This window comes from Martes martes (genome assembly GCF_963455335.1).
Source record: "Martes martes genome assembly, chromosome: 16".
NCBI lineage: Eukaryota > Metazoa > Chordata > Mammalia > Carnivora > Mustelidae > Martes > Martes martes.
The window spans coordinates 60,542,953-60,569,674 of NC_137904.1; the positions used below are offsets into that span (position 1 = coordinate 60,542,953).

The 26,722-nt window shown below is 46.1% G+C and overlaps 1 protein-coding gene across 1 annotated transcript; it reads left to right on the top strand.

Annotated features, from left to right (window-relative positions):
• The first annotated feature begins 561 nt into the window (after positions 1–561).
• MFSD11 (major facilitator superfamily domain containing 11) lies at positions 562–26,722 on the top strand. The gene is made up of 13 exons (XM_080827387.1): positions 562–1,021; positions 1,544–1,599; positions 3,142–3,249; positions 4,179–4,258; positions 4,381–4,477; positions 5,716–5,774; positions 6,404–6,548; positions 9,174–9,214; positions 15,891–15,956; positions 18,327–18,452; positions 21,824–21,998; positions 22,709–22,844; positions 23,758–26,722. The coding sequence occupies exons 1-13, from the start codon at positions 926–928 to the stop codon at positions 23,920–23,922; spliced, it is 1,350 nt and encodes a 449-aa protein (XP_080683513.1). The 5' UTR covers positions 562–925; the 3' UTR covers positions 23,923–26,722.

The window sequence follows — 26,722 nt, forward strand, 5'->3', positions numbered from 1 at the left end:
CCTCCCCGCCCCGCAACGCCGCGGCCACGCGCCCCACCCCTGTCCGACGCGCCTGCGCAGAGTCCGGCGGGCGGGCCGAAAAGCGCGGAGTCACTGTTGCTGGGAGGGGGGAGCGGAATTTTCGGGCAGTTGGAAAGCCCGCGAAAAGCTCTTTCCGGCTGCGAGGCCGTACGGGCGTTCTCCCGCAAGAGGAACAGGAAGCGCTCCCCTTCCAGGCCACGCCTTCTTTTCATGCCAATATCCGAGCCCCGCGCAGCTTTTCTGCTCGGACCTCAGCAGGAGGTTCCCGCTTCTATCAGACGGAGTACTTCTCCTCCTCCCCCCGTTTGCCCCGCGGTCTCCGGCCTTTTCAGGCCCCGCTACAACGTCTTCGGGTTCCCTCCCGCAGTTCCCGATTTCTCGGCGGGGTTCCGCTTTGAAGCGCCTCCTTCGGAGGGGGCGCGCGGGTTCGGCGCCCCTCCCCTCCTTACGGCGCGCGTGCGCGTCTCGGGCTGTACAGGACTACATTTCCCAGCTGGCCGAGCGGCCGGCCGAGGCTGCGGTCAGGTGACCGGGTCGCCTGACCCGCGGTGAGTCAGGGCCGGGCGGGCGGGGCCGGGCCGGCCGCTGCACCTCGGTCTTGGCCCCTGATCCCCCTCGCGGGCCCCTCAACCTGAGCCACGACATTATTGGCGCCTCTCCGGGGGTCGGGCCCTTCTCTGCTCGGTTCGGCTCAAAGGAATGTCCTGACTGCCCGCGGGGAGGACCTCACTCTGGCCCGCGATTCTGATCCGAGAACTGGAAGTTGACAGCTTGGCAGCCTTGCTCCCGGATCGGCCTCCTCTTCTCACCATCTCATTTCCTTCCCCAGGATTGTCAGTGGGTTCGCCCCGAGGAGAGCTGACCGCCCTGGGCCGCCGCGGACCCCCGGCCGAGTTGAGCCACAATGTCCCCGGAATCTAAAAAGCTCTTCAACATCATAATTTTAGGAGTTGCCTTTATGTTTATGTTCACCGCCTTTCAAACTTGTGGAAATGTGGCGGTGAGTCGGGATCTGTTCCCCCCTCTTTGACGTGCCTCGTAACGCGTTCCGAAAATGATAATAAACAGTAATTGTGCCGAACAGCGCGCTTCAGTTGCACCTTCTATTTCCCCACCTACCCTTCCTCGTTTTTTATGCCTCAGGTCAATTTCGTGTGTCAGACGTTTCTTGCTAATATTGTACCGGGATGGGGAGTGAAACCGTGCGGCTTCTTCCTCTGGTTGACCTGGGGGTTGTACGTTGACCTGTTATTATTTCTTGTCTGTATTAAGGGCTCCATTAGTCCTGGGAGAATTGAGGCATAGCGACAGCTGATCTTAACCCCCTATCCCTGTCGTCGGTTTGCTTCTTCCTGTTCTGTAGTCCTTCTTGTCTCCTAGTTGACTTTCAACATGAAGTACTGAGTATCTTGAGTTTTACTTTGCCGAGGGCTTCATGTTCAGTTCTTGGGGACAAACTTCGGTCGGGATGGGGAGGGAGACTGCGAAATGTTTTCATTGATTAGCTTTATCTTTCACGCAGCAAACTGTCATCAGGAGCTTAAACAGCACAGACTTTCACGGCAGTGGCTATACCAGGTATGGTACCCTGTGACTTTCCTTCCTATATTACGGTAGTTAACCGAAATCTTATCAGAATCTCCGGCAATGATACTGTGATTGAATTCGTAGTGGTTGCTTTTTCTCTGTGTCTGGTCTGTCTGGGAGAACATAATAAAGATGGCGAATTTAGATTTCATGTAGAATTAAATACTGGGTTTGAAATCCTGGTTTCATGGTTTAACACTGCGTTACGTTAGGCAGGTTACTTCTGTGAGCCGTTTCCACGCTCAGAAAATGGGTGTAAAGCTCTTGGCACAGCGCCTGGCATTTAATAAACACTCAAGTGTTGTCATAAATACATCTTCTCAATCCTAAACAAGGGATATTTTATAAGATTCTTGAATCAGCCTGCCTGTCTTTGTAATTTTGTAATGATGAACATGCTGTCATCAGGAGCTTTTAGATTTTTGTTAAGGTGTTTAGTCCCACTTTTACAGACAGAAAATAAAGTGAAAAGACCTTCATGAGTCACTAGTACTTTGTGATTGAAGCTGGGAGTGTAATGCACACATGGATATAAACACTTGGATATAAACACATACGGGTTCTTAATTTCTCTGCAATTAACCATTAGATGCTGACCAATATCCTCCCCTCCCCCCACAACTCATCTTATTTGGTTATTCCCTATGCTAAACCTGATCTTACATACGATGTTTGAGAATAATGGGGTGCTAATGTCTATTTTTTAAGTGATTAACTGTATCACAGTTTTTACTTTGTCTTCCAATTCCAGCGAACCTTTGCTGTTTGAGAGGATCATAAAAGTCACAGAATAATTTACTTCGGGTTTGTGGATAGTGTCTGGGGAATGAATTGAGTACCCTCAAAATGGTTTTATCACACTTTGCTACAAGACGTGTTCGAGGGCTGGGTATATAGTAGCTTGAATAATGTTCAAGTGAGACGATTAGATTGAGTTAAGTAAGTTCTGGCTTAAGCGAGTGATAACTCTGTGCTTGTTGTTTATAACCATGAAATTTCATGTAGTTGCCAGGAGTTGTAAACTAAGTTTGTAGAGTAGACCGGTTGACTAGGGCCTCTGGAACGAGATCACCAGGGATGGGATTCTGGCTTCACCATTCCCCAGCTATCTAGCTGGACTTTTGGCAAGTAACTTAACCCCTCCGTGTTTCAGTTTTCTTTTCTGTAGAGTGAGGATAATAATAATACTCTATAGAGCTGTCAGATTTAATAAAGAACACATCCATAAAATACTTGGTTTGATGTCTGTTACATGTTACATGTTAGCTGTTTTTATACGTTACCATTCCATCAAAAGCATATTGTCCAAAGCAGGCTGAGTCAAGGGGAAATTTGATGAGACTTCAAGATTCTGTGTACGTGAAAACCTCACTGTAGGATTCAGCTTAATGACAGACTTATCGTTAAGTTCAACTAGAGAAATGAAGGTTTATGGCAAAAAAATTTATAGACTCTAAGCAGATTTGAAAAAACACACTTTTGAGACAGTGATTCAAGGGTTTTGTTTTTCCCTTTTATGTGTTGTGTGTACAGCATGGCAATTATTTATGGCGTGTTCTCCGCTTCAAATTTGATTACACCATCAGTGGTTGCCATTATAGGACCTCAGCTCTCTATGTTTGCAAGTGGTTTATTTTACAGGTGAGTAGTGTGATTTTCTTTCATTTAATCCAAACTCCCTCAGCACCTTCCAAGCACGTAGTAAACTTTTCACAAGAAATTGCTGACTTGGGGGCGCGTGGCTGGTTCAGTCAGAAAGGCATGTGACACTCGATTTCCGAGTTGTAGGTTCAAGCTGCACTTTGGGTGCAGAGGTTACTTTAAAAAAAAAAAATTGCCTACTTGGATTGAATAGTTTACAGGCAGTATTTTAGGGATTTGGTTCTCTTCTTGATGCCCAGAGATGCCGTGTTGTTTTAATGTGATGGCATGTGTGCACACTGCTTTCATTTTACTCTTCATAAAAATAGTATCCCCACATCTCTTTCTGTGGGAGTTGGAAAGAACTTCCTGTGAAATACTCTTATTTTATATCATGTTGATTAACAGGAATTCAACCTGAGATAACTAAGCTTTTCTTCTGGGTTGTAGAACTACAGTCCCAGCACAAGCTGAGCTATTGGCAAAGGCTGATTGCAAACCCTCGTTCAGTGTCTGACCCAGTTCGAAATAATACATTAAGAAATGAGTAGGTCGCATCTGTCCCTTTTTTTTCGCAATACTGGAGAAGTCCTTTACAGGTTGACTTTTGTGGAGTTTTTTTTTTTTTTTAAAGATTATTTATTTATTTATTTGACAGAGAGAGAGATCACAAGCAGGCATAGAGGCAGGCAGAGAGAGAGGGGGAGGTAGGCTCCCCACCAGGCAGAGAGCCCGATGCGGAACTCAATCCCAGGACCCTGAGATCATGACCTGAGCCGAAGGCAGAGGCTTAACCCACTGAGCCACCCAGGCGCCCCCAGGGTGACTTTTAAAACGAGAGAATCCTCAGAACCGATTCCTAGAAGGCATAATTGGCATTCTCTATGCGGTATTGTTTGACCGTAATGCGTTGACCTGTTACATTTTAGCATGTACATTGCCGTTTTTATCCAGCCTCTCCCGTGGTCCTTCTACACAGCCTCTGTTTTCATTGGAATTGCAGCTGCCGGTAAGTATCTTGATGTTTATTTTCTCTGTCTTCTGGGATTTATTTAAGTGTACCGTGTGTTTCGTGGGGGGAAGAAGCCAAGTGATCTCATTCCCTTGACAAACTTTTGGTTTGAATTTCAGTGCTTTGGACAGCACAAGGAAATTGCCTGACAATAAATTCAGATGAGCATACTATTGGGAGAAACAGTGGAATTTTCTGGGCACTCTTACAATCTAGGTAATAATCCTCCTGGAGCTTAGTCTTTCCTTTAATTCTTTTGTCACACCATTTTTTTAGATCTTTGTTGTGTTGAAAATTGCATCCTTCCGTGTTCCAGGACCTGACTTCCTGGCTGCGTATGATACGGAGTTAATGTTGTATAGAATTGCATGAAAGGCATACACCTGCCTCATCGGCACTCACGATTAGTAAAGAGAAAATCATGTTAACCGTAATGTATTTAGCATCTGCTATATTTCAGGCAGGGACCATTGGCTTCCTTTGTAAATCTCAGTAATCCTCACCACCTCTGGAGACCAGAAGGTATTATCTGTGTTCTACAGATGAGAAAACAGGCTTAAAAGTGAAGTAACTGATCTGATTTAAACCATCCTTATCTGGATTCCCAAGACCACATCCTTCCCACTGAGCAGCTCCTGATAACTACGAACAAATATATTAAAATTCAAAACTGAGGGGCACCCGGCTGGCCCAGTTGTGTGTGTGGGGGGGGCATATGACTCTTGATCTCAGGGTCCTGAGTTGGAGCCACACGTTGGGTGTAGAGATTACTTAAAAATAAATGAATTTTTAAAAATTTGAAAGTGAGACTAATTACATCAGTGCTGAATGATCTAGCATGTTGTATATTTCCTAAGTAAAAAAGCAAAAATGGTCATTCTGTCGTGGAATCTGTCCTGAGGCTTTACCCTCGTGGTTATTGCCTAAAATTGTGGTGTTGGTAAGTCTTCATAAATACAGATGTTTAGTTGTAAGGGGGTGTGTATTAAGAAACTGAAGTGTAAGTGAATGATTCCTTCTCTGGGAAAGTATGCTGAAGTGTCTGATTAGAGGCAGGTAACTGAATCGTGGATCTCCCCCCGCCCTGCCCCCCACCATAGATTCTTTAAAATAGAGAATTGGAGAAGTAGCATAAGCTTGTTTCCAAGTAGTCATTTCCAGAGTCCCAATAAATCACATGTTTCCAAGAGAGTTGAGCCTTTGAAGGGCAGCTCTGATTCAGGTCAGGTGGAAGGAGACTGAATTCCATCTGGGTCAGTTAGTTTTTCAGAAGGAGTCAGGGCAGAGTTGATACTTTTAAATGATCCAGGGCAGGTATACTTTTAAAATTATATATGCTTAAAAAAAATCTGGTTTTGTCTGTCTCTTTTTAACAAATAATGGAAAAAGCGCTTTAAAAACTATAAATATGGAAATAAATTCTCAACATCCTGTCCTCCCTTTTCTTCCCCCAGCTTGTTCTTTGGAAACCTCTACATATATTTTGCTTGGCAAGGGAAAACTCAAATATCAGGTTTGTGCTTTTTGCTTTGCTTTATGCACACATGTTTGAAGAAGAAGAATAATTTCACAAAAAGATCCATTATTGCTCTGTTCACATTGTTCTAATGAACTTTGCTACCTCAAGTCCTCTCAGATTTTAGTCTTTAGTAACTTTTTTCCTTATTTTTTTTCCATTTTATAATTTTTTGATTTTTTTAATAAACATATAACGTATTATTAGCCCCAGGGGTACAGGTCTGTGAATCGCCAGGTTTACACACTTCACAGTTTCCTTATATTATTAAGCTAGGGTTTTAGTTTTTGACTCTGCTTTGAGTAGCAGCTCAAGGTATAGGGGAAGCTCATGCCGTGTACAAGCTTACCAGTCTCTTGTTAGCCTTTGAACCCTTGTTTTGTCTGTGCACTTCTTTGGTTAAAAGAATATGATTAATTTCTTGTGCCATTTTTCTTTTAGCTTATTAGTACTTTAACTGAAAGACAAAGGTGGAGGTATTCTGTTGAGTTTCTTGTTTGAGATTTTCACTAATGCAGTAAAGTAAACATGTAGCAAGGAAATGTTTGGATGGTTTTAAACACCACACTAACTCGAACTGTTTGCATGGCCAGTGCTATCTGCTTTCTTCTTTCTTTTTTCTCTAGAGGGTGACCGAAGAACAGTGTTTATTGCCCTGACAGTGATTAGCCTTGTGGGGACAGTTCTTTTCTTTCTCATTCGGCAGCCGGATTCTGAAAATGTCCTGGGAGAAGATGAGTCTTCTGATGACCAGGACCTGGAAGTCAACGAGTAAGAAGTTGGCAATGTTCATTTTTATTTGAAAATACATTTTGAGTGGTTGTAGTTTAGAGATTCCCAACCTTTTCTTTTTCTTTTTTTTTTTTTTTAAAGACTTTATTTATTTATTTGACAGAGAGAGATCACAAGTAGGCAGAGGGGCAGGCAGAGAGAGAGAGGGGGAAGCAGGCTCCCTGCTGAGCAGAGAGCCCAATGCGGGGCTCGATCCCAGGACCCTGAGATCATGACCTGAGCAGATGACAGAGGGTTTAACCCACTGAGCCACCTAGGCGCCCCTTCCTAACCTTTTCATAACCCTAATATCCAGTGTTGGGCAGTCAGGAGGAAAAAGTTTCATTTATTTATTTTTTATTATGTACGTATGTACTTACTTTAAGTAGGCTCCACACCCAGTGTGGGGCTACAACCCTGAGATCGAGAGGCACAGGCTCAGGGCCCCTGGGTGGCTCAGTCAGTTAAGCGTCTCCCTTTAGCTCAGGTCATGATCCCAGGGTCCTGGGATCGAGCCCCACATCAGGCTCTCTACTCGGTGGGGAGCTGGCTTCTCCCTCTCCCTCTGCTGCTCCCCCTGCTTGTGTTCTCTCTCTCTGTTCTCATACATAAATAAATAAAACATTTTTAAAAATAAGAATAAAGCAAAGAAGAGTCACCTTTGGTTTGAGTATGTATGTACTTATGGGTATATATTTCCGGTCCATATATATAATGTCAACTATGTATATATATTTTTAATCATAAGCTAACAGATATTGGAGAAGGGTTCTGTGAAGGTGAATACCACAGATTCAGCAGAAACTAAAACCCCGGTTCGTTTAGCCAGCGTCCGATGTTGGTGCTGTGTAGACAGATACAGGCCATCCCTGTTCTCAGGGAATTCGCGGACAGAGGATCGGGTAACTGCTGGGATGCCGTGCTGAGGAAGGAGTGTTGCTTAGTCCTTTTAGCATTTTGTCTCCCAAACTTAAAGCTTCCTTGTCTTTATTCTGTAAGGAGCACAGACCCTGCGCCAGCCCCCTTCTAAAGCTGAGGGGTACAGCAGTGAACAAGACAGATAAGTCCCTGCTCTTGTGTGGCTTGATTTTAGAGGGGGTGTTGACGGTCCTGGTGTAAAACCACAAAGTGCGTGCAAAGAAGGCAGCGAAAGGGGGAGGTGATGGAGGGCTGGGTGGCTCCCTGAGGCCTGACCCGTGAGGAGGGAGGATCAGCTGATGGCCACCGCCAAGGCCAGGTGGTGGGAAGGGCTGCAGGGAGGCACAGGGAGGGAGTGGAAGTGGGAGTGTCTGCAGTGGGCAGGGAGTCAATCCTGGGAGGCTGTGCAGGGACGCAGGTTCTGTTCTCGGTGTGACTGGAAGCCATTGAAGAGGGGAGGTGCCTGGGTGGCTTAGCTGAGCATCCGACTCTTGATTTTGGGCTCAGGTCATGATCTCAGGGTCCTGAGATCAAGCCCAATGTCAGGCTCTGCTCTCAGCAGGGTTGGGGGGCGGGTGTCTGCTTGAGAGTCTCTCTCCCTCTGCCCCAACCTGCCTCAAAAAAAAAAAAAAAAAGCCATTGAAGGAAAAAGTAGGATCTGATCTTAAAGGATTCCACTAAAGACCTTACAGAAGATGATTTGAGGATGCAAAACGGCAGCTCAGTGTCCTACCTGAGTCGTCCCCTTATGCATAATTGGCATGCGTGAGGCCCTCTAAGCTGGGTGACCTCTAGGAATTCCTTCATTGGCGGTTGCCTCTCTGGCCTCCCTCTTCCCCTCCCTCCCTGCAGTCTGTATCTGAGTGTCAGTTCCAGGGACTGTCCAGAGGGTGTTTCGTTGAACAAGCAGAGAGAGGTTCGTGCATTCATGGAGCTTTCTAGTAGGTGAGAGAGAAGAGAAGTAGAAATCTTTTTAAAAAACGGTTTTTATTGAGATAGAATCCATATGCTATACAGTGTACCCATTTAGAGTGTACGGTTCAGAGGTGCCTGGGTGGCTCACCTGGTTAAGTGTCAGACTCTTGATTTTGGCTACACGGTCTCATTAAATCGTTCCAGCGAAGTGGTAGCGCCCCTATTTTATAAACAGGCAAGTGAAACTTGGAGGCAAGGAATAACTTATCTAAAACTATATGAGGAAGAAGTGGCAAACCCCAGCGCAGACCCTGAAGCCCACGTTTCTGACCCCCAGCTTCTCCCACACCCGGCTGGCAGCCCAGGGGCTGGTGTTGCTTTTGAAGAGTTTTCACGCCGCACGACTTAGTTCTGAAGGAGTCGGAGTGGAGGGAAATCGAGTTCTTCCAAGGGGGTTTTACCGTATGGGACTAGCAGGGTGGAGGAGAGGTCTGTCCTGCCTGAAGTAGCCTTTCTGAGAAGGACACGCGGGGATGTGTGCTTCCAGCTTAGTTTGAGGGAATTGTTTTCAGCTGTTAATAAAGGGTCACCCAGGTAGCCCTTGTTCTCTGAGGCAAGGATGGGGTCCCGGAGGGACTCCCTGGAGCGAGGAGCATCTTGGGCAACGGCAGTGTTTGCCAGACCACGTAGAGGACGGAGCTTTGACAGACGTCCATGGAAATATGATAGCATTTTGGTTCTCTCTTCAGTTTTCAGGGGAAAACGCTTTGATATTTTGTTTTATTTTTTCAGGTCTGCCCAGAGCACTATGGGAAAAGCAGTCAATGCATTCAGTAAGTATTTTCTGTGTCTGAAATGCGAGAGCTGTTTGGGAACAGTCACAACATCTGCCTTTCCCCCTTTCCCTGGTGGCTTTGGATTGACGATCCTCCAGTGTTTTCGTTTCTCCAGGTATGCGGCTCTGCAGTCCGGTGGTCTTCTCGGCGTCTCTGTAACGGGGGGTGTGCGGGATGGATGGGAGCCCGACTGCCCGGCCTGGTGCCGTGCAAGGGACACGCGGGGAGGTGCGGATTGCTCACGGACTGGCGCTTTACCAGGCAGTGAGGACACACAGACCATTTCCTCAGAACCGAGTCTGGGAGAACAGTTGGGCTCGACTGCAGGGGCCTCTTCCCTCAGTGTTCATTTTGTGTTATTCTAAAGGTGTGTATCCCTAGAACGCGCAGCTACCATTCTCTGCATTTTATAGAAGAGAGAATCGAGGCTTAGAGAAATTATCTACCCAAGGTCAGATAGCTAGGACCCTGCTGAGCTGGGATTCCAGCCCAAACTGTGTCACAGGCAAAGCCAGTGAGTCCCATAACGGCCATCTTGTGGTTCCTTCAGAAACCGGCAAACATGGCTTCCGGTTCTCATAAGGCCTGATGGGGCCAGTTCTCTGCTTCTGCCCTAGCTCTCTCGGCCTCTTTGTCTCCCAAGGAGAGAGAATCTGACCGCTGTCTAGTGGGGAACAGCCTTTTAGGGCCCGTGTTGTTTTAGTTAAGCCCTTTGGCCTTATTCGCTCTGTGCTTGTGGGGAGCCTACAGGTTGCCGTGGGCTCGGATGCAGATTCTTCATCTAATCAGCCATGGCCTGAGTCAGAGGATACAAAGCACCCAGCTTCTAGCCAAGAATTCCTGTGGTCCTTTTTCAGAAAAGGCTATGGGTGTGGTAGTCTGAGTTTCGAATATATAGCATCTTATCGTTCGGGCTGTTTAATCAGGCTTCTGTTACATGTATTTCTTATGCTTCAGGAACAGTTTTTTTTTTGTTTTTTGTTTTTTTTTTTTAAGATCTTACTTGTTTTTGAGAGAGAGAGAAGGAGAAAGAGCAGGAGCAGGTGGAGGGACAGAGGGAGAAGCAGGCCCCCCGCTGAGCAGGGAGCCCCACATGGAGCTGGATCCCAGGACCCTGCGGTCAAGAACCGGGCTGAAGGCAGATGGTTAACCAACGGAGCCATCCAGGCGCCCCCTCAGGAACACATTCTTAATGATATGCTGTAATTAAAAAGGATGCAGCCTCCAGCAGGGCAGGAGGTCACCACAGTCAAAGGTCTTTCAGCTTTACGGGCCTAGAAACTTGTTTGTCACAAGGCCCTTTATTGATCAGAGGGACCAGACGGAAAAGGACTCAAACTAAACAAACCCACGGAAATCTCAATTTAACCTTTTTTTTTTAAGATTTAAAAAAATTTTTTTTAAGATTTTGTTTATTTATTTGAGAGAGAGAGAACAGGCAGAGGGAGAAGCAGACTCCCCACTGAGCAGAGACCCTGATGCAGGACTTGATCCCAGGACCCTGGGATCATGACCTGAGCCAAAGGCAGTCGCTTAACCAACTGAGCCACACAGGTGCCCCTCAATTTAACCATATATGATGGCATTTAATATTTTTTAGTGAGTCATTTCATAGATAATCACTTCTTACTGTTCCCTTCTTGGCCTAGAAAGCCACATTGGCTTATTGGTGAGCCAAGGAGTCAAGAAAAAGGGAGATCGATGACCCCCAGGCTTATGGAATGGTCCATCCAGCCTTGGTGAGGCTTGATACGGCCTCTCTGCACCATTACGGAACCTGCTCTGCCTGGCTGCTATTGATAGTAACCAGATTCAGGATGTCCTTCCTCAATGCACAGACCTCGCCTCAACTTCTCTGTCATTAGAATGGGCACTAACACAACGGGGGCCACGCAATTTCACCACGGAACTAGTTGGTTGCTCGGGAGGGTGCAGGAGTGATAGGATGTTGAGCTTTCTTGTTTGAATGGGGAGAAAGAAGGAGCAGCCAAAAAAGTAAGGGGCGTGTGAGGTGTTACAGGGCAGGCAGATTTAGGAGCTGGTTGCTGGGCCCTGGGGAGCAACGGGAGGTAATGACGTAGCAAGGAAGTCAGAGAGAAGACAGGAAGGAAGAAGACTGTCCAAGCTTTAAGTAATCTGTCTGTCTGGGCGGGGGTGGGGGGCGCTGTGATTCATTTATTCTCAGTCATCACATTCCCTCTGTTGACGTTGTGACATGTGTTGTACAGGAAAGGCTCCTGGTTATCTGAAAAGCACTTCATTCCTCAACCGAGTGTATATGCTTCATGGGATTCTAGAATGTTCTTTAAAATTTATTTCTTGGTCTTGAAGCAATCCTAAAGTCGATTTGGAGGAATAAATCAGAAGAGCCCAGGAACTTTTTGAAAAGGAGGACTTTCCCTAATGAATATTAAAGTCGACTGTGAGTTCATTTGAACATTTTGGAATAGAAAGAGCCGTGGAACTGGATTCTAGAATCAGGCCTACGTCTACAGTACACTAAATACAATAAAAGACTCTTAAAAAAGCAAAGTTAAGGAGTGGGCTGTGTAGGAAAATAGACTCAAATGTCGTATCTCTTAGCATTCCAGGTGGGTTCAGCGTAAAAATGAAACTAGAAAAGTAACTGAAGAGATTGGGTAGAGAAAAGCCTTTTAAGCAGGTCACTCGGACGATGAGGGAAAAGAATGCCCTTTCGTTGCTTAAACTGTGAAGCTTTGTCAGAGCAACTTAATAGAGCTACCATGGCAGGGACGGTATTTGCTTAAGTCTAAGAAATACAGGTTTGAAAGTTTTCCATCACATTTCAAAAGATAAAAAATTAATTGTCCGTGTTACAGGGAGTAGGTGTTTATATGCATAAGACCACCTGGCTGATGGGAACATGTATTTGTGTTACTTTCTGAAGAGCCATTAGTCAGCAGGTTACCAGAAGCCTTAACATGTTTGTGCCTTTACTCCAGCAATTCCACTAATAGGATTATCCTCAGGAAATAATTTAAGAATTTTTGTCAAGATTTAACGGCTAAGATGTCTCTATTAGGGAGAAACTGAAAGTAATTGAAATATTTCTCTACAAGGCCTCAGTACATCTGTACGGTAGATTATCTTGGCCGTTAAAATGAGCTCGATGATGTTAGAACATATTTGCTCTCTTATGTGAAAACAAATCTTAAAATCGTATACGTAATGAAATTTGTTTCTGTCGAACGTTTTTTTTAAGTCAGGAAGGGGATCCGTTAAGCTGTTAGATGGTATTTTTTCTCCTAATAGAACTGGTTTATTGAATATAATTCACGTGCTGTCTGATCACCCATTTGAAGTAGACAGTTCAGTGGCCTTTAGTACATTCACGGGGTTCTTTGTCTGTCACCACAGTCAATTATAGGACCTGTTCCTCACCCCAGAAGGAACTTCTGTCCCCATCAGCATTCATTGCCCATTTCCTCCCCACCTCTCCCATCCCTCACCCCAGGTACTCGTTAATGCGCTTTCTTTCTCTGGACTTGTCTATCCTGGAGGTTATTTTGTATACATAGAGTCGGACTCTGTGTGCTCTTCTGTGACCTGTTTCTCGGTTTTGGTTTTACTTACAGTCATGGTTTCGAGGCTCATCCGTGTTCTAGCATGTTCTGCAGAATGGGTTGTTTGTAGGCATCATGAATAATGCTGCTGTGAACGTGTGTGGACAGGTTTGTTTTGTTTTGTTTTAAAGATTTTATTTATTTGAGAGAGAGAATGAGAGAGAACGGGCATGAGAGGGGGAAGGTTGGGAGAAGGAGACCCCCTGCGGAGCGGGGACACCCTCCCCCACCATGCAGGACTCGATCCCAGGACTCTAGGATCATGACCTGAGCTAAGGCAGTCACTCAACCAACTGAGCCACCCAGGCGCCCTGTGCGTGGGTTTTTGTGTGGCTGTACGTCTGCACATCTCCGTAGGCGCCTAGGAGCCGCAGGATTGCTGGGTGCTGTGGTCGCCGTGTTTCACCTTCCGGGAACCGCCAGATGTCTTCTGGAGTGGCTGCACCATTTTACGGTCCCATCAGCCGTATCTGAAGGTGCCAGTTTCTCCAGGTTCTCCACTTCCTGGAGCTCTTATCTGTCTGTCTTTCGGAGGATGGCTGTCCCTGTGGGTGTGAAGTGGTGTCTCGTGGTTTTGATTGGCATTTCCCGAATGGCTAAGGACGTGGAACCTATTTTCACGAGCTCGTGGGGCATTTGCATTGCGTCTCAGGAGACCTGTCTACTCAGGTCCTTGGCCCGTTTTTTATGGGTTCTTTTTTTATTGCCGAGTTGTAAAAATTCTTCTCATACCCTAGATAAAAGTCTCTCATATATGACTTGCAGATCTTTTCTCCCATTTCTTAGGTTGACTTTTCATTTTCTCAGTGGTATCTCTGAATTCTCAAAAGTTCTGAATTTTTGATGAAGGCTGATGATTTATCCGTTTTATCTTTTGCGTGTGTTTTCGGTGTTCTAAGGTTTTGACTGGCCCAGGTCACAAAGATTTGCTCCTGTGTTTTCTTCTAAGACTTTTATAGTCTCAGCTCTGACACTGAGGTCTGGGATCTCTTCTAAGTTCCTTGTTGCGTGTGTTGTGAGGTGGGAGTCCAACTTCATTCCTCTGCATATGGCCACCTGCTTGTCCCGCTGAAAAGATTGTTGTTCTTACCCCCCCGGATTGTGTTGGGGCCCCTGTCGAAAATTGATGGAAATGTGAGTGTTTATTTCTGGATGCACGTGTCTGTCCTTACACTGGTAGCACGCTCTGCTGATGACTGTCAAGCTCTGAAGTTGGAAAGTGTGAGCCCTCCAGCTTTGTTCTTTTTCAAGATCATTTTGGCCATGGTGGGCCCCTTGAATTTCCATACGAATTTTAGGATCACTTTATCTATTTCTGCAAATGGATGACGTTGTATTGTTTTTAACGCACTTCATTTTTTTAGAACCTTTTTAGATTTTTAAAAAATTTACTTGAGAGGGAGAGTGAGCGAGCGAGAGAAGGAGAAGGGGGAGGGACAAAGGGAGAAGGAGAAGCAGAATCCCCACTGAGCAGTGTGCCCCACGTGGGGCCTGATCCCAGGATTCCAGGATCACCACCCGAGCTGAAAGCAGACACTTAACTGCCTGAGCCTCCCAGGCGTCCCATTAGAGCCGTTTTAGGGTCACAACAAAATTGAGAAGGAGGAGAGCTCCCCTATGCGCCTCACCCTCACAGAGATGCAGCTTCCCCCACTATCTGAGTCTCCCACACAGAGCAGAGCCTTTGTTACGGTTGAGGCTATGTTCACACAAGGGTGTACCCCGGGTTGTGTATATACTGTGGCTTTGTATAAACGTAATGACACATAGTCACAGTCATAGTATCATTCTAGATCACGTTTTAAAAAAAAAATTTTTTTAAGATTTATTTATTTATCTATTTATTTGACAGAGAGAGAGATCACAGGTAGGCAGAGAGGCAGGCAGAGAGAGAGGGGGAAGCAGGCTCCCCGCTGAGCAGAGAGCCCGATGCGGGGCTCGATCCCAGGACCCTGAGATCATGACCTGATCTGAAGGCAGTGGCTTAACCCACTGAGCCACTCAGGTGCCCCTGAAACAGTATTTTTAATTTAAAAAAAATGACATTAGCTAAGCATGTTTGCTTTTGAATAATCAGAAGATTTAACAAAAAATTTTAAAACGTTGGGGTGCTTTAAAACGTTGGGCCATTTGTGTCTTATGTTACTTTTGTAGGGAGCGGTTGAGTAAGAACTAAAATCTGGAGCCACTGTTGGTTTAGGACTAGTTTAGATCAGTGACCTTAAACTATGAGATGGGAGCAGGTTCAAAAAGATGGTTAAAGTATTGAGTTTTTAGGAGCACCTGGGTGGCTCAGTGGGTTAAGCCTCTTCTTTCAACTTAGGTCGTGATCTCAGGGTCCTGGGATCAGGCCCTGCGTCAGGCTCCCTGCTCAGCAGGGAGTCTGCTTCTCCTCGCCACCCACACCCCGTCTCTGCCTGCCTCTCTGCCTACTTGTGATCTCTCTCTGTCAAATAAATACATAAAATCTTAAAAAAAATATATGCAGTTTCTAGACCTGAGTTTCCCATTGCAGATCTCCACCACATTGAACAGCATGAAAACAGACGTTGAAGTAGTCCTAAGCAGATACGCCGAACTAACTCTTCGGTCCCCAGATCCAGAGAACTGAGAATCACAGGAAGTGGTGTGGCAGCCTCAGTGCGGTCAGCAGTCTCCCTGGGTGGCAATTGTCATCTGGAGGCCAGTCTTCAAGCCGCTCTGCTCTGCGTTCACTCCTTCCCCCAGGACGGTAGCGCCCTGCCAGCCATTGTCGCCCTTAGCCCAACCTTCACTCAAGTCTGTTGCCACAGTCTTGTTTTGGTTGATCCTGTTTCTTTTCTCCGTTCCATTGTTGTTTTTTTAGATTCAAGCTGGAGAATGTGTGGGGCAAAACAGCACTGTAGGATGTAGCGAAGCAGGTGGAGAGAATGTTTTATTTACAGGGCGGATTAAGTTCATCCCTTCAGCGTCTGAATCCTTAACCTCAGTCCCACTGTATTTGTCTGCTGGCGTTATCAACAAGAGGTGTCTGGGTTGAGTAAGTGTTTTAGAATCTCGGGGCAATTAAAGTCGCATTAAGCACTCCTGCATTGTTTCCTTTCTTACAGAAAAGTCTCTGAAGTTATGTGTCACCAAGGAGATGCTGCTCCTTAGTATTACGACTGCCTATACAGGTAATGGGGCTAACAGTGGTCTGGGTTTTCTGTGGCTGCGTCATGACCGTGAGGACTGAAAACAACCACCACGTGATTGTTTCTCACAGCTCTCTGCACTGATGGGGCTCAGCTAAATGATTCTTCTGATGGTCTCGATTGAGGTCTCCTCTGGGTGCTGGTAGAGGCAGCTGGGGCCACAGCTTCAGGATAGTTTCCTTTGCATGTCTGAAGGGGTCAAATTCAAGGTTGAGTCTCTGTTCACGGTAGTCTCCATGGCTGCGGGACCCCCTCCCAAGTGATCCCTTCCTTCTGATCCAGCAGGAAGGCCAGATTGCTTAGGGGCTCCAAAAAGAGCAAAAGGAGAACCAACCAGACTTTCCGAAGGCTTGAGCCCGGCGTCACTTGGACTGCGTTTCACGGGTGAAAGCATGTCACAGAGCCAGCCCAAATTCAGCGTGGGGGGGGGTTCTACCAAAGTGTTGACCCTGGGAGGCATGGTTCATTGCAACCAGTGATTTTTTTTTTTTTTTTTTTTAATTTGACAGAGAGAGAGATCACAAGTAGGCAGAGAGAGAGGAAGGGAAGCAGGCTCCCTGTCGAGCAGAGAGCCTGATGCGGGGCTCGATCCCAGGACCCTGAGATCATGACCTGAGCCCAAAGCAGAGGCTTTAACCCACTGAGCCACCCAGGCGCCCCGCAACCAGTGATTTTAGGGCAAAATGGAGCTCTGCAGAAAATAACTGAGTAAATCCTTCTAACTTTGTATGGATTCATATACTTCCTAATGAAATGGAATGAGCCCTGTGGTTTCCTGGTGGCTCCGGAGCACTCTTAGATCTTCAGAATGATAAGGAAATCGGTTTCCTGTTAAAAAGTGCTATTATGTGGAGGTGCCTGGGTGGCTCAGTCGGTGAAGCATCTGCCTTCAGCTTAGGTCCTGGGATCAAGGGAACTAGGGTTCTGTGCTCCCTGGGGAGTCTGCTTCTCCCTCTGCCACTCCCCCCGTTCACACTTGTGTGCGTGTGCACTCTCTCTCTCTCTCTCTCTGAAATAAAATCTTTTAAAAAAAAGGTGCTGTCGTGTTAAAGAAATAAAAGTTATAATGGGGCAATGTTACTTTTGCCTTTATTTACCTTACAGGTATAAACATCTTTTTTTGAGAAATAGAACGAATGGCACCTTTAAAATTCACCTTTAAAATTCACTTAAGTTTTGGCAGCATTAAGGAATGAGGTCTTCTACTGATTGACCTTAATTTTTTTAGCCCTAATTTTTAAAACTTCCTTTTCTGGGAAAAAGAGTTGAATGAAGACATTTTGCCCTTAAGCAGAGGTGGATAGCATGCATTGGTTTTCCAAAACTACTACTGGTTAACCTTGGAGAGCAACTAGTAAGGTCACAAGCGCTTTAAAAATCATGATTACAGGGGCGCCTGGGTGTCTCAGTAGGTTAAGCCTCTGCCTTCGGCTCAGGTCATGATCCCAGGGTCCTGGGATCGAGCCCCACGTCGGGCTCTCTGCTCAGTAGGGAGCCTGTTTCCTCCTCTCTCTCTGCCTGCCACTCTGCCTATTTGTGATCTCTCTATCAAATAAAATCTTTAAAAAAAAAAAAAATCATGATTACAGACTTATGTGTGTACCGTACTCTGTCCATCCCATATCCACACAGGATCATTTTGTTTGTAAGATTAATTTATTTGAGAGAGAGAGAGCGCGCACCTGCGTATGCGTGTGTATGCACACGAACACGAGCAAGGGGGAGGGGCGGAAGGAGAGAGAATCCACACGGAGCACCGAGCCCGTCCTGGGGCTCGATCCCACAGCCCTGACACCATGACCTGACCTGAAATCAGGAGTCAGATGCTCAACAGACTGAGCCACCCAGGTGCCCCGAAGGACAGTTTCTCTCTCTCTCTCTCTCTCTCTCTTTTTTAAAGATTTTATTTATTTATTTGACAGAGGGAGACACAGTGAAAGAGGGAACAGAAGCAGGGGGAGTGGGAGAGGGAGAAGCAGGCTTCCCTCGGAGCAGGGAGCCCAATGCAGGGCTGGATCCCAGGACCCTGGGGATCATGACCTGAGCCGAAGGCAGACGCTTAATGACTGAGCCACCCAGGCGCTCCCAAAGGACAGTTTCTAACAGAAGGTTTAAAGGGTTTGCTTATTTGAGTTGTGTATTCTTATCTGAAACACATGGCAGCTGCCATCTTGTGGCTAATTCCATTTCATCAGCCACGTAGCATTAAGACCGCTCTGCTTGGGGGGAGTAACGCATCAGGCTGAATGAATTTTACTGTGTACGTGTATATAGCTCAAATTCCACCAGCCATGAAGAAAAACCAGGAATGGAGACTGTGAATGTGTAATTGAATCCGCTTTTTTCCTAAAGGTCTGGAATTGACTTTCTTCTCTGGTGTCTATGGAACATGTATTGGTGCTGTAAATAAATTCGGAACGGAAGAGAAAAGCCTCATTGGACTTTCTGGCATTTTCATTGGCATTGGAGAAATCTTAGGTTGGTCTAAAAAAATGTTTCTGTGTGAAATCAATTTGTGGTCGTTATCATAGATATTATAAGTGTACTTCACCTCTCTGTCCTTGAATTTTCATTTCCCTGCTTATTTTTACCCAGACAGGTGTGTCTTTGGGTTTTTTTTTTTTAATTATCATTGTTCTAAGATAACTATGAGATGTTTGCCATCCAATTCCCTGTCAAAACCGTAAATAGGAAAGCTTGTAGTCTCTCCCAGCTTTTTCTCTTAAAATACTTAGGGAAAGTGTCTTTTGAATCTCGGATGCGAGCTGGATGCCCCGTGTAAGTCCTGGTTCCGCAGGCTACCTTCTGTCTGATGTGGATGCAAGTTTGGAGGTTCCTGTGAGCCCCCAGGAAAATGCTATACGTGCTACTAAAGCTTATTATGAAGGATGCAGGTGAACAGGCAGATGAAGAAGCACACAGGGCAGAGACCAGGAGGATCCTGAGCACAGGAACCTCTGTCCCTGTATGGTACCCTCCCAGCATGTGGATGTGTTCACCAGCCAACCAGGGTAGCTCTCCCAAACCTATCGTTTAGGGTTTTTTGTTTTTTTTTTTGTTTTTTTAATATTTTTTATTTATTTATTTGACAGAGAGAGAGAGAGAGAGATCACAAGTAGGCAGAGAGGGAGGCAGAGAGGGAAGGGAAAGCAGGCTCCCCGCTGAGCAGAGAGCCCGATGCGGGTCTTGATCCCAGGACCCTGAGATCATGACCTGAGCCAAAGGCAGAGGCTTAACCCATTGAGCCGCCCAGGCGCCCCTCATTTAGGGGTTTTTGCAGATATTTCATTACAGAGGAAGGGTTGATGAGATCATTGGCTAATGACAGTTGAACTCAATCTCCAACCCCTCTCCCCTGCCCCAGGCCTGGGGGTCAGGGCCAAAGGTTCCAATCCTCTAAGCATGTCTTGGTCCTTCTGGCAACCAGCCCCCCATCCTGAAGCTAGCTGCACCACCCACACCCGCTCAGGGATCACCTCATTTGTGTAAACTCTGGTGTGGTCAGAAGGGAGTAATGGAGAACAACCAGGAGACACACCTGACCCTGAGGACATTCCCAGGTTCTAGGAGCTGCTCTGTGCCAAGAAGCAGGGAGGAGGACGACAAGGAAAAAGACCAGTGTTTTTTTTTTCTGTAGCACAATAGGTATTCCTCTTTTTTTTTCAAATGTTTTTTATTCAAATTCTAGTTAACGGACAACGTAATATTAGTTTCAGGTGTACGATGTAGTGATTGAGCACTTCCATACCGCTCCCGGGGCCCAGCACGCCTGCGGGTATCCCTCAGTCAGCAAAGCGGGTTCCATGCCTGGAGTGGTGTGTTGGATATTGTCCCGTAGGAGGAACTTTCCAGTTTGTCAGATACTTACTATGCATCCACTGTATGAATAAGAGACTCCCTGCCCACCTGGAGCTTACGGCTGAGGGAAGAAGACAGACGCTAAAACCCCGTAGGACCCTTGCAACGGCCGGTGGTGATCAGCACGACCGGGGGAGCAGAGTTCTGTGGTTTCGGTTCCCTCCTTTACTGCGCACACCTCGATCCGTACCGGGTGTTTATATGTATCTGAACATGTGGAATGCAATCAGGGTAATTGTCTTAATGTTTTTGCTCATTCTCATATCTGCAACAGTTCTGGGTTTTTTAATTTCTTTGTACAGCTTTATTGAACTATAACTCACGTGCCACGTATGTCAACCACTTAAAGTGCACGGGTCAGAGTTTTTTAGTTACACTCACAGGGCTGTGAGTCATCCCTGCAGTCTAATTTTAGAAAACGTTTGTGGCCCTTCCCCAGACGACTGCTAATGTCCTTTCTCTATGGATTTGCTTATTCTGGACTTTTCATGAATGGAATCCCAGGGTACATGGTCTCTTAGCTCTGGCTTCTTTCATTTAGCATAATGTTTCCAAGGTTCCTCCACGTTCTAGCACATACCAGCAGCATCCTTTCTTATGACTAGATAATATTTAATTGTACGGATGTATCCCATTTTACCTAGCCGTTCATCATTCCCTGGACATTTGGGTTGTTTCCACTTTTCGGCCGGTGTAATTAATGCTGCTGTGAACACGTATGTACGGTTGCTGTGCGGATTTATGTTTTCATTTCCCTTGGGTTCTGTAACTAGCACCGGAATTGTTGGGTCATATGGCACCTCCACGTGTGACTGCTTTCTCTCCTCATGATGGGTCGTGTTTTCCTGCTGCTTCGCCTGGTCACACTGGAGATACCAGACTTTGTGAACTCTGCCTGGTGGGGTGCCGGGTATTTTTGTATTCTTAAAAATATTCTTTTTTTTTTTTAAGATTTTATTTATTTATTTATTTGACAGAGAGAGAGAGGGAGGGAGCACAAGTAAGCAGAGCGGCAGGCAGAGAGAGAGGGAGAAGCAGGCTCTCTGCTGAGCAGGGAGCCTGATGCGGGGCTTGATCCCAGGACCCTGGGATCATGACCTGAGCTGAAAGCAGACGCTTAACCAACTGAGCCACCCAGGTGCCCCAAGAACAAAGTTCTTGGCTGTGGTTCACTTACTTGGAAACAGTAGGACTCTTTCGGGGCTTTTAAGGTTTGTTGGACAGAACCAAAGCAGTGCTCAGACGAGGGCTAATTATTCCTCACTCTTGAGGGAAGACCCTTCTGTGCACACCCAGTGCCTATGAGTCGTAAGATGTCCTGTCTGGCTTGAGGGACAAGGCCCCCAGCCCAGGGCAGGGTCTTAATACACCTAATACAGCTAACCCTTCTAGATGGTTCTTTTGCAGCTCTCTGCTAATTTACTCACAGTCTCTGCTGATCAGCACTTCAGGGAAGACTCAGAGGAACCCTCTGTAGGTCTCTGGAATTGTCTCTCTGTGCTTTCCTTTCTCATAGCCTGTTCTGGAACTCTGTAGCCACCTAGGTATCCCTCCACTCAGGGAGGGCTGTGGGCTCCACCTACCCCCCTTCACGCCCCCCAGCCCTGCAGCCCAGCCTAAGCTTCTCTCTAGACCAGCACCTGGGCAGTAGCGGGGCTCCCCTCCTTCGCTTCCTGTCGCAGAGATCACTGCCCTTTGTCATCTGATGTCTCGTGTCTTCAAAATTACTGCATCATGTTTGTTGTACTTTTTTTTTCAGGCAGCGACTGAATCCACTCCCTGTTACCCCACTGACCTAGAAGTCCATTCTGATTCTTGAAATTTCTTCTGTTTCAACGGTTATTTTTTATTTTTAATATTTGTGCTTGCTTCCCCTTGATGAAATTAGTTGTTGGTTGCTCTGTTTTCTTTACTTTTTTCAAGGACCCCAAATTTTGATTTATTAATCTGGCCTTGTGTTTTTCTGTTTCTCTACTTCATTGGTTCCGTAGGTGGAAGCCTCTTTGGTCTGCTGAGCAAGAATAATCGTTTCGGTAGAAATCCAGTCGTGTTGTTGGGCATCCTGGTGCATTTTATAGCTTTTTATTTGATATTTCTCAACATGCCTGGGGACGCCCCTATTGCTCCCGTTGAAGGGACCGATAGCAGCGCTTACATCAAATCCAGGTATAGTGACTGTCATTTTTCTAGTAATTTAAGGGAGGATGGGAGGCAACGGTGGCTAGATGTTCAGAATGGGGCAGTTAATCATTTTCTGAAATTCTGTTTTCTTTATAAGATCCTCCGGCAAATGTTGATTATTTTAAATAGGAGCTCATGGAGAATCCCAAGTTATTTTTGTAATTGTTGGTTTTAACCTTTCGGCCCACTAAATGCTTTTTTTGATCTGTGAAAGGACATAGGAGTATCCGACGTGATCCTGTAGCTGCTCTCTGAGCAGTGAAGGACGGTGGGCGAGGGGCAGGCCATCCCGTTCATTCACAGCCGGTTATGTCTGTTTTGAGGATCTTACTTCCCTGCACTCAACTCAGATCCGTTATAGATGGAGACATTAATGCCCAGACACACCATTGGGGGGGGGGGGCTGCCCAAACCCAGTGTTTGCTTCCAGATAGTTCATAGACCAGACTTGGCTTGGACTGTGCAGGTGACTGTGTTTGAGCATAAATTCTTACTTTGTAGCGTTTATTTTTTTATTTTATTATTTTATTTTTTTATTTTTTATTTTTTTGTAGTGTTTATTTCTTCTTATTTCTTTAGCGTTTATGACTTGAAAGCGAAATGCTCCTGTTAGGGGAATTGCTCTGACGTTGGAAAGGGCTCTAACACATACTGTTAAGAGTGCTTGTTCGAAATTCATTTTCCCGTTTGTGCAGCAAAGAAGTCGCCATCTTCTGCAGTTTCCTGCTGGGCCTTGGGGACAGCTGCTTCAATACCCAGTTGCTCAGTATCTTGGGCTTCCTCTACTCCGAAGACAGTGCGCCGGCCTTCGCTGTCTTCAAGTTTGTGCAGGTGAGCTCCCCTCCGGCGGGGCTGACCTGGGCTCCTTTTTTTTAGTGCTTTAACACTGTTTTCTCAATGGTTCTGAAATGAGAGTCAGGGGCATCCTTGAAAGTATTTCTGATTGGACTGAGGAAGCAGCGACGGGGCGTGATTCCCCCCCCCCCCCCCCCCCCCGGGAAAGAGATTTGCTGTTTTGGTTTTAGTGCGCAGATTAGAGGCTTCCTACCTTAGGTACCAGAGTCCCTTTGTCCTATAGACAAGCGCATTTCTGACTGGGTGTGTACGTTATTTTATTACTCAGTTTCTCACAAAATACTATTTTATTTATTTATTTAAAGATTTTATTTGAGGGACATCTGGGTGGCTCCGTCGGTTAAATATCTGCCTTTGGCTCGCTCGGGTCATGATCCTGGGGTCCTGGGATCAAGTCCCACATCGGGCTCCTTGCTCAGTGGGGAGCCTGCTTCTCCCCCTCCCTCTGCCCGCTACTCCCCCTGCTTGTGCTCTCCGTGTTTCTCTCTCTCTCTCTCTGACAAATAAATAAAATCTTAAAAAAAAAAAGATTTTATTTGAGACTGAGAGCAAGTGGGCACACATGAGTGTGGTTGGGGGCAGTGGGAGAAGCAGACTCCCCTCCAAGCAGGGAGCCCGATGCGGGGCTCGATCGCAGGCCCCCAGGATCATGACCTGAGCCGAAGGCAGATGCTCAACCAACAGAGCCATCCAGGCGTCCTGCAAAATCCTATTTTGAATAACATTTCCGCTTGCCTGATTTGCCGGCTTTCCGCCGGAGTGTACGGTGCGCATTTGTGACCTGGTGGCTGATGAAGTCCCATCCGGGCAGCAGTGAGGGTGGCGGGGCTTGCTGGGGAGCAGTGGGGTCGCCCAAGTGCGTCTTCTGACCCGTTCTGTTTCCCTTCAGTCCATCTGCGCAGCCGTGGCATTTTTCTACAGTAACTACCTTCTCCTTCACTGGCAACTCCTGGTCATGGTGATATTTGGATTCTTTGGGACCATTTCATTTTTCTCCGTGGAGTGGGCGGCCGCTGCCATCGTGGCCCGGGGCTCTGACTACCGGAGTATTTGACCCGGGGCACCTGCGAGGTGAGGCGCTGCGGCGGACGGCCCGCGGGACATCAGCTCGGCTGAAGAAGCCGCCTTCGGTTTCCGCAGAGTGCTGGATGCTGTTCAGGAAGGAAACACAGAGAATCGAGACCGCTCAGTCGGCCAGGGTTGGTGTTCAAGTTTACAGACATTAGCTGTTTAAAACAAGCAGAATAAGGGAAACTTGTTCTGTCAATTATAATCGTTCAGAAATGTTGTTTTTCAAGTCCTCTGTCTCAAGTTCCTTATAATCATGCTACAGAGCGTAAATGTTTTCTTTGCCTTCCTGTTCTCCTCGAAAGATGCTGCCCCCGTTCAGAACACTAGGCCGTATGTCAAGCGAAGATTCTTGCCGGGTGTGGGGTGTGTGCTGCTGTGTGATGATGGGGGGCATATACCAGCCCCCGTATGTGTCTGGGAGTTTCGTTTAAATAAACTGTGAGATGCTGAAGTGGAATCTTTGAAAAGATTTGCACTTTCTTCCTCCTTAAACGCTTTGTTTTGGTAAGTTTCCCTACCTTGTCATGCGTAGCAAGGAGTAACTAATTATTATAAAACGAGGTGAAAATTGTCCAAAGTTTTTAAAATGAATCTAACATGTAAATGAACAAAAACACATTTAAAACAATATTTTTTTTAAGATTTTATTTTTATTTCTTTGAGAGAGCCAGAGCGAGCATGAACAGGGGCAGAGGGAGAGGGAAAAACAGACTCCCCGCTGAGCGGGGAGCCCAATATGGGGCTCAATCCCAGGACCCTGAGATCATGACCTGAGCCAAAGGCAGATGCTTAACCCACTGAGCCACCCAGGCGCCCCCCAAAACACATTTAAACAACAACAATACACGTTTACCGGAGAAGGATTTTTGCTAGCATTTTCCTAGAAGATGCAATGCAAAAAAAGAAAGAATGAAAGAAAGAAAAAGGGACATGTAAGCTGTTCTACAGTGAAAGGCTGCTGTCTGTCCTAGAGCAGACATTCCTCACGTCTTTCTGGGGATGCAGCGTAACTGTCTGGGAGGATGTTTAAATGGACTCACTTTCCTCCATAAGAGCTTGCTTACAGATTCTTTCTAATCGACATATAGTTCAGAAACCATGAAACTCACCATTTTAAAGTGCACAATTTAATGTTTGTTTTTTAGTATATTCTCAAAGTGGTACAGATAAGCACCATGGTATAATTCTAGAACATTCTCATCACCCCAGAAAGAAGCCCCATGCGTTTTAGCAGTCATTCCCTATTGTCTGGCCTCGTGCTGGCAAGCACTACTTTGCTTTCTGTCTCTGTGGATTTGCCTGTTTGGACATTTCTTATGAATGGGAGAGCTCACCTTTACCTGTGATATTTAACTGTACGAATGATGAGTTTTACAGCAAGGTAAATTCAGCCAAGAGGACAGATAATACTTTGTTTTCTATTTTTTTTTAACCTGCTAGAGGTTTGTAGATTTTTACAGTTGGTTTACAAATTTGAAGAAATTCAGTGGAGTGTGGTTTTCAGACTTGAGGGCACATGTCCTGCAGGGAGTCAGGAAGCTGTGTGGTTAGCTCGAATCCGTAGAGAAACGGCATTTGTGTGAAGCACTAAACTCTTGCTCTAGGTTGTGTAAAGTTCTGGTTTTCTTTCTCAGTGTTGTGATAAACCCAGTTGTTTATTGATCGTATATAAATAATCTGTAAATGCGATTGCACAATGAATGTAAGTGATTTTATTGTCTCTTTAAGCACACGACTGCTTACCTGGGTGTATTCATTTTCTATCATGGTATAATCATAGATTACCCCAAAACTTAGCCCCTTAAAACGACACACACTTACCATCTCACGGTTTCCATGGGTCAGGAATCAGCGTGGCTAGGCCGGGTTGTCGGCTCAGAGTCTGTCACAAGGCTGGGTTGGGCTCCGCTGGGGAGAGACCCCCTGCTCCGCTCACTCCTGCGGTTGTTGGCAAAAGTCAGCTCCTTGCAAGCTGCTGGATAAGAGTCTTCGTTTCTCATGGCTGTGGGCTAAAGGTCACCCTCTCTGTTCCTTGTTACATGGAGCGTCCTCGGGGCAGCTCACAACATGGAAACTGTCTGCATCAGAGAAAGCAAGTAAGAAAAGCCAGAGAATGGTAGCAAGACAGAAGTCACAGTCTTTTGTAACTTAATCTCAAAAGTGACATCCCACCTCTTTGGCTGTATTCTCTTTGTTGGATGCAAGTCCGTAGCCCTGGATGGGATATTCTACACGGGGTGAGTACCAGGAGTCGGTGAGCCTCTGAACCGCCTTATGAAGCTGCTTATCCCATCAGGCTCACACTCCTTTGCATTTAAGCTCGCACGGGGCCTTGCATTCCCACATGCCACCTTCTCCAGGGCTCCAGCTCCATTTGCTCATAACAGATCCACAGAATGAGGCTGGCAGATGTTAAGTAGCTTCTGGAAGTGACAACAGAATACTTCCCTCCAAGAAAGCCACGGCATCTCATCCCGCTGGGAGGATTCCTGGTAACTCCTGTCAAGAAGGAACCGAAACAGGGTGTGGTACATAGTCAGGAAAACCACTTCCGGGCTGCGTCCCACTGATACGTGCAATCATCATACTCACTTGGAGTTCTGTACTCACATTGTATTTTCGGGGGTTTTGCTTTCACTCGGTTTTTTAATGTCTATAAATAGCATCGATTTTGGTGGGCTCCTTAGATGACAGGTAACACTAAGCGCATCTTTTAATTTTTTTTCATATTTGAGTTAAAAAGGAAATGTGACAATGAAATAAAGAGTTTAGTTTTTATACTC

Excerpts from the sequence above, each read along its gene's own strand:
- MFSD11 (XM_080827387.1), top strand. The coding sequence starts at position 926 with ATGTCCCCGGAATCTAAAAAGCTCTTCAACATCATAATTTTAGGAGTT. Across the intron at positions 3,250-4,178 it reads GCAAGTGGTTTATTTTACAG|CATGTACATTGCCGTTTTTA; the intron begins GTGAGTAGTGTG and ends GTTACATTTTAG. Across the intron at positions 4,259-4,380 it reads CATTGGAATTGCAGCTGCCG|TGCTTTGGACAGCACAAGGA; the intron begins GTAAGTATCTTG and ends TTTGAATTTCAG.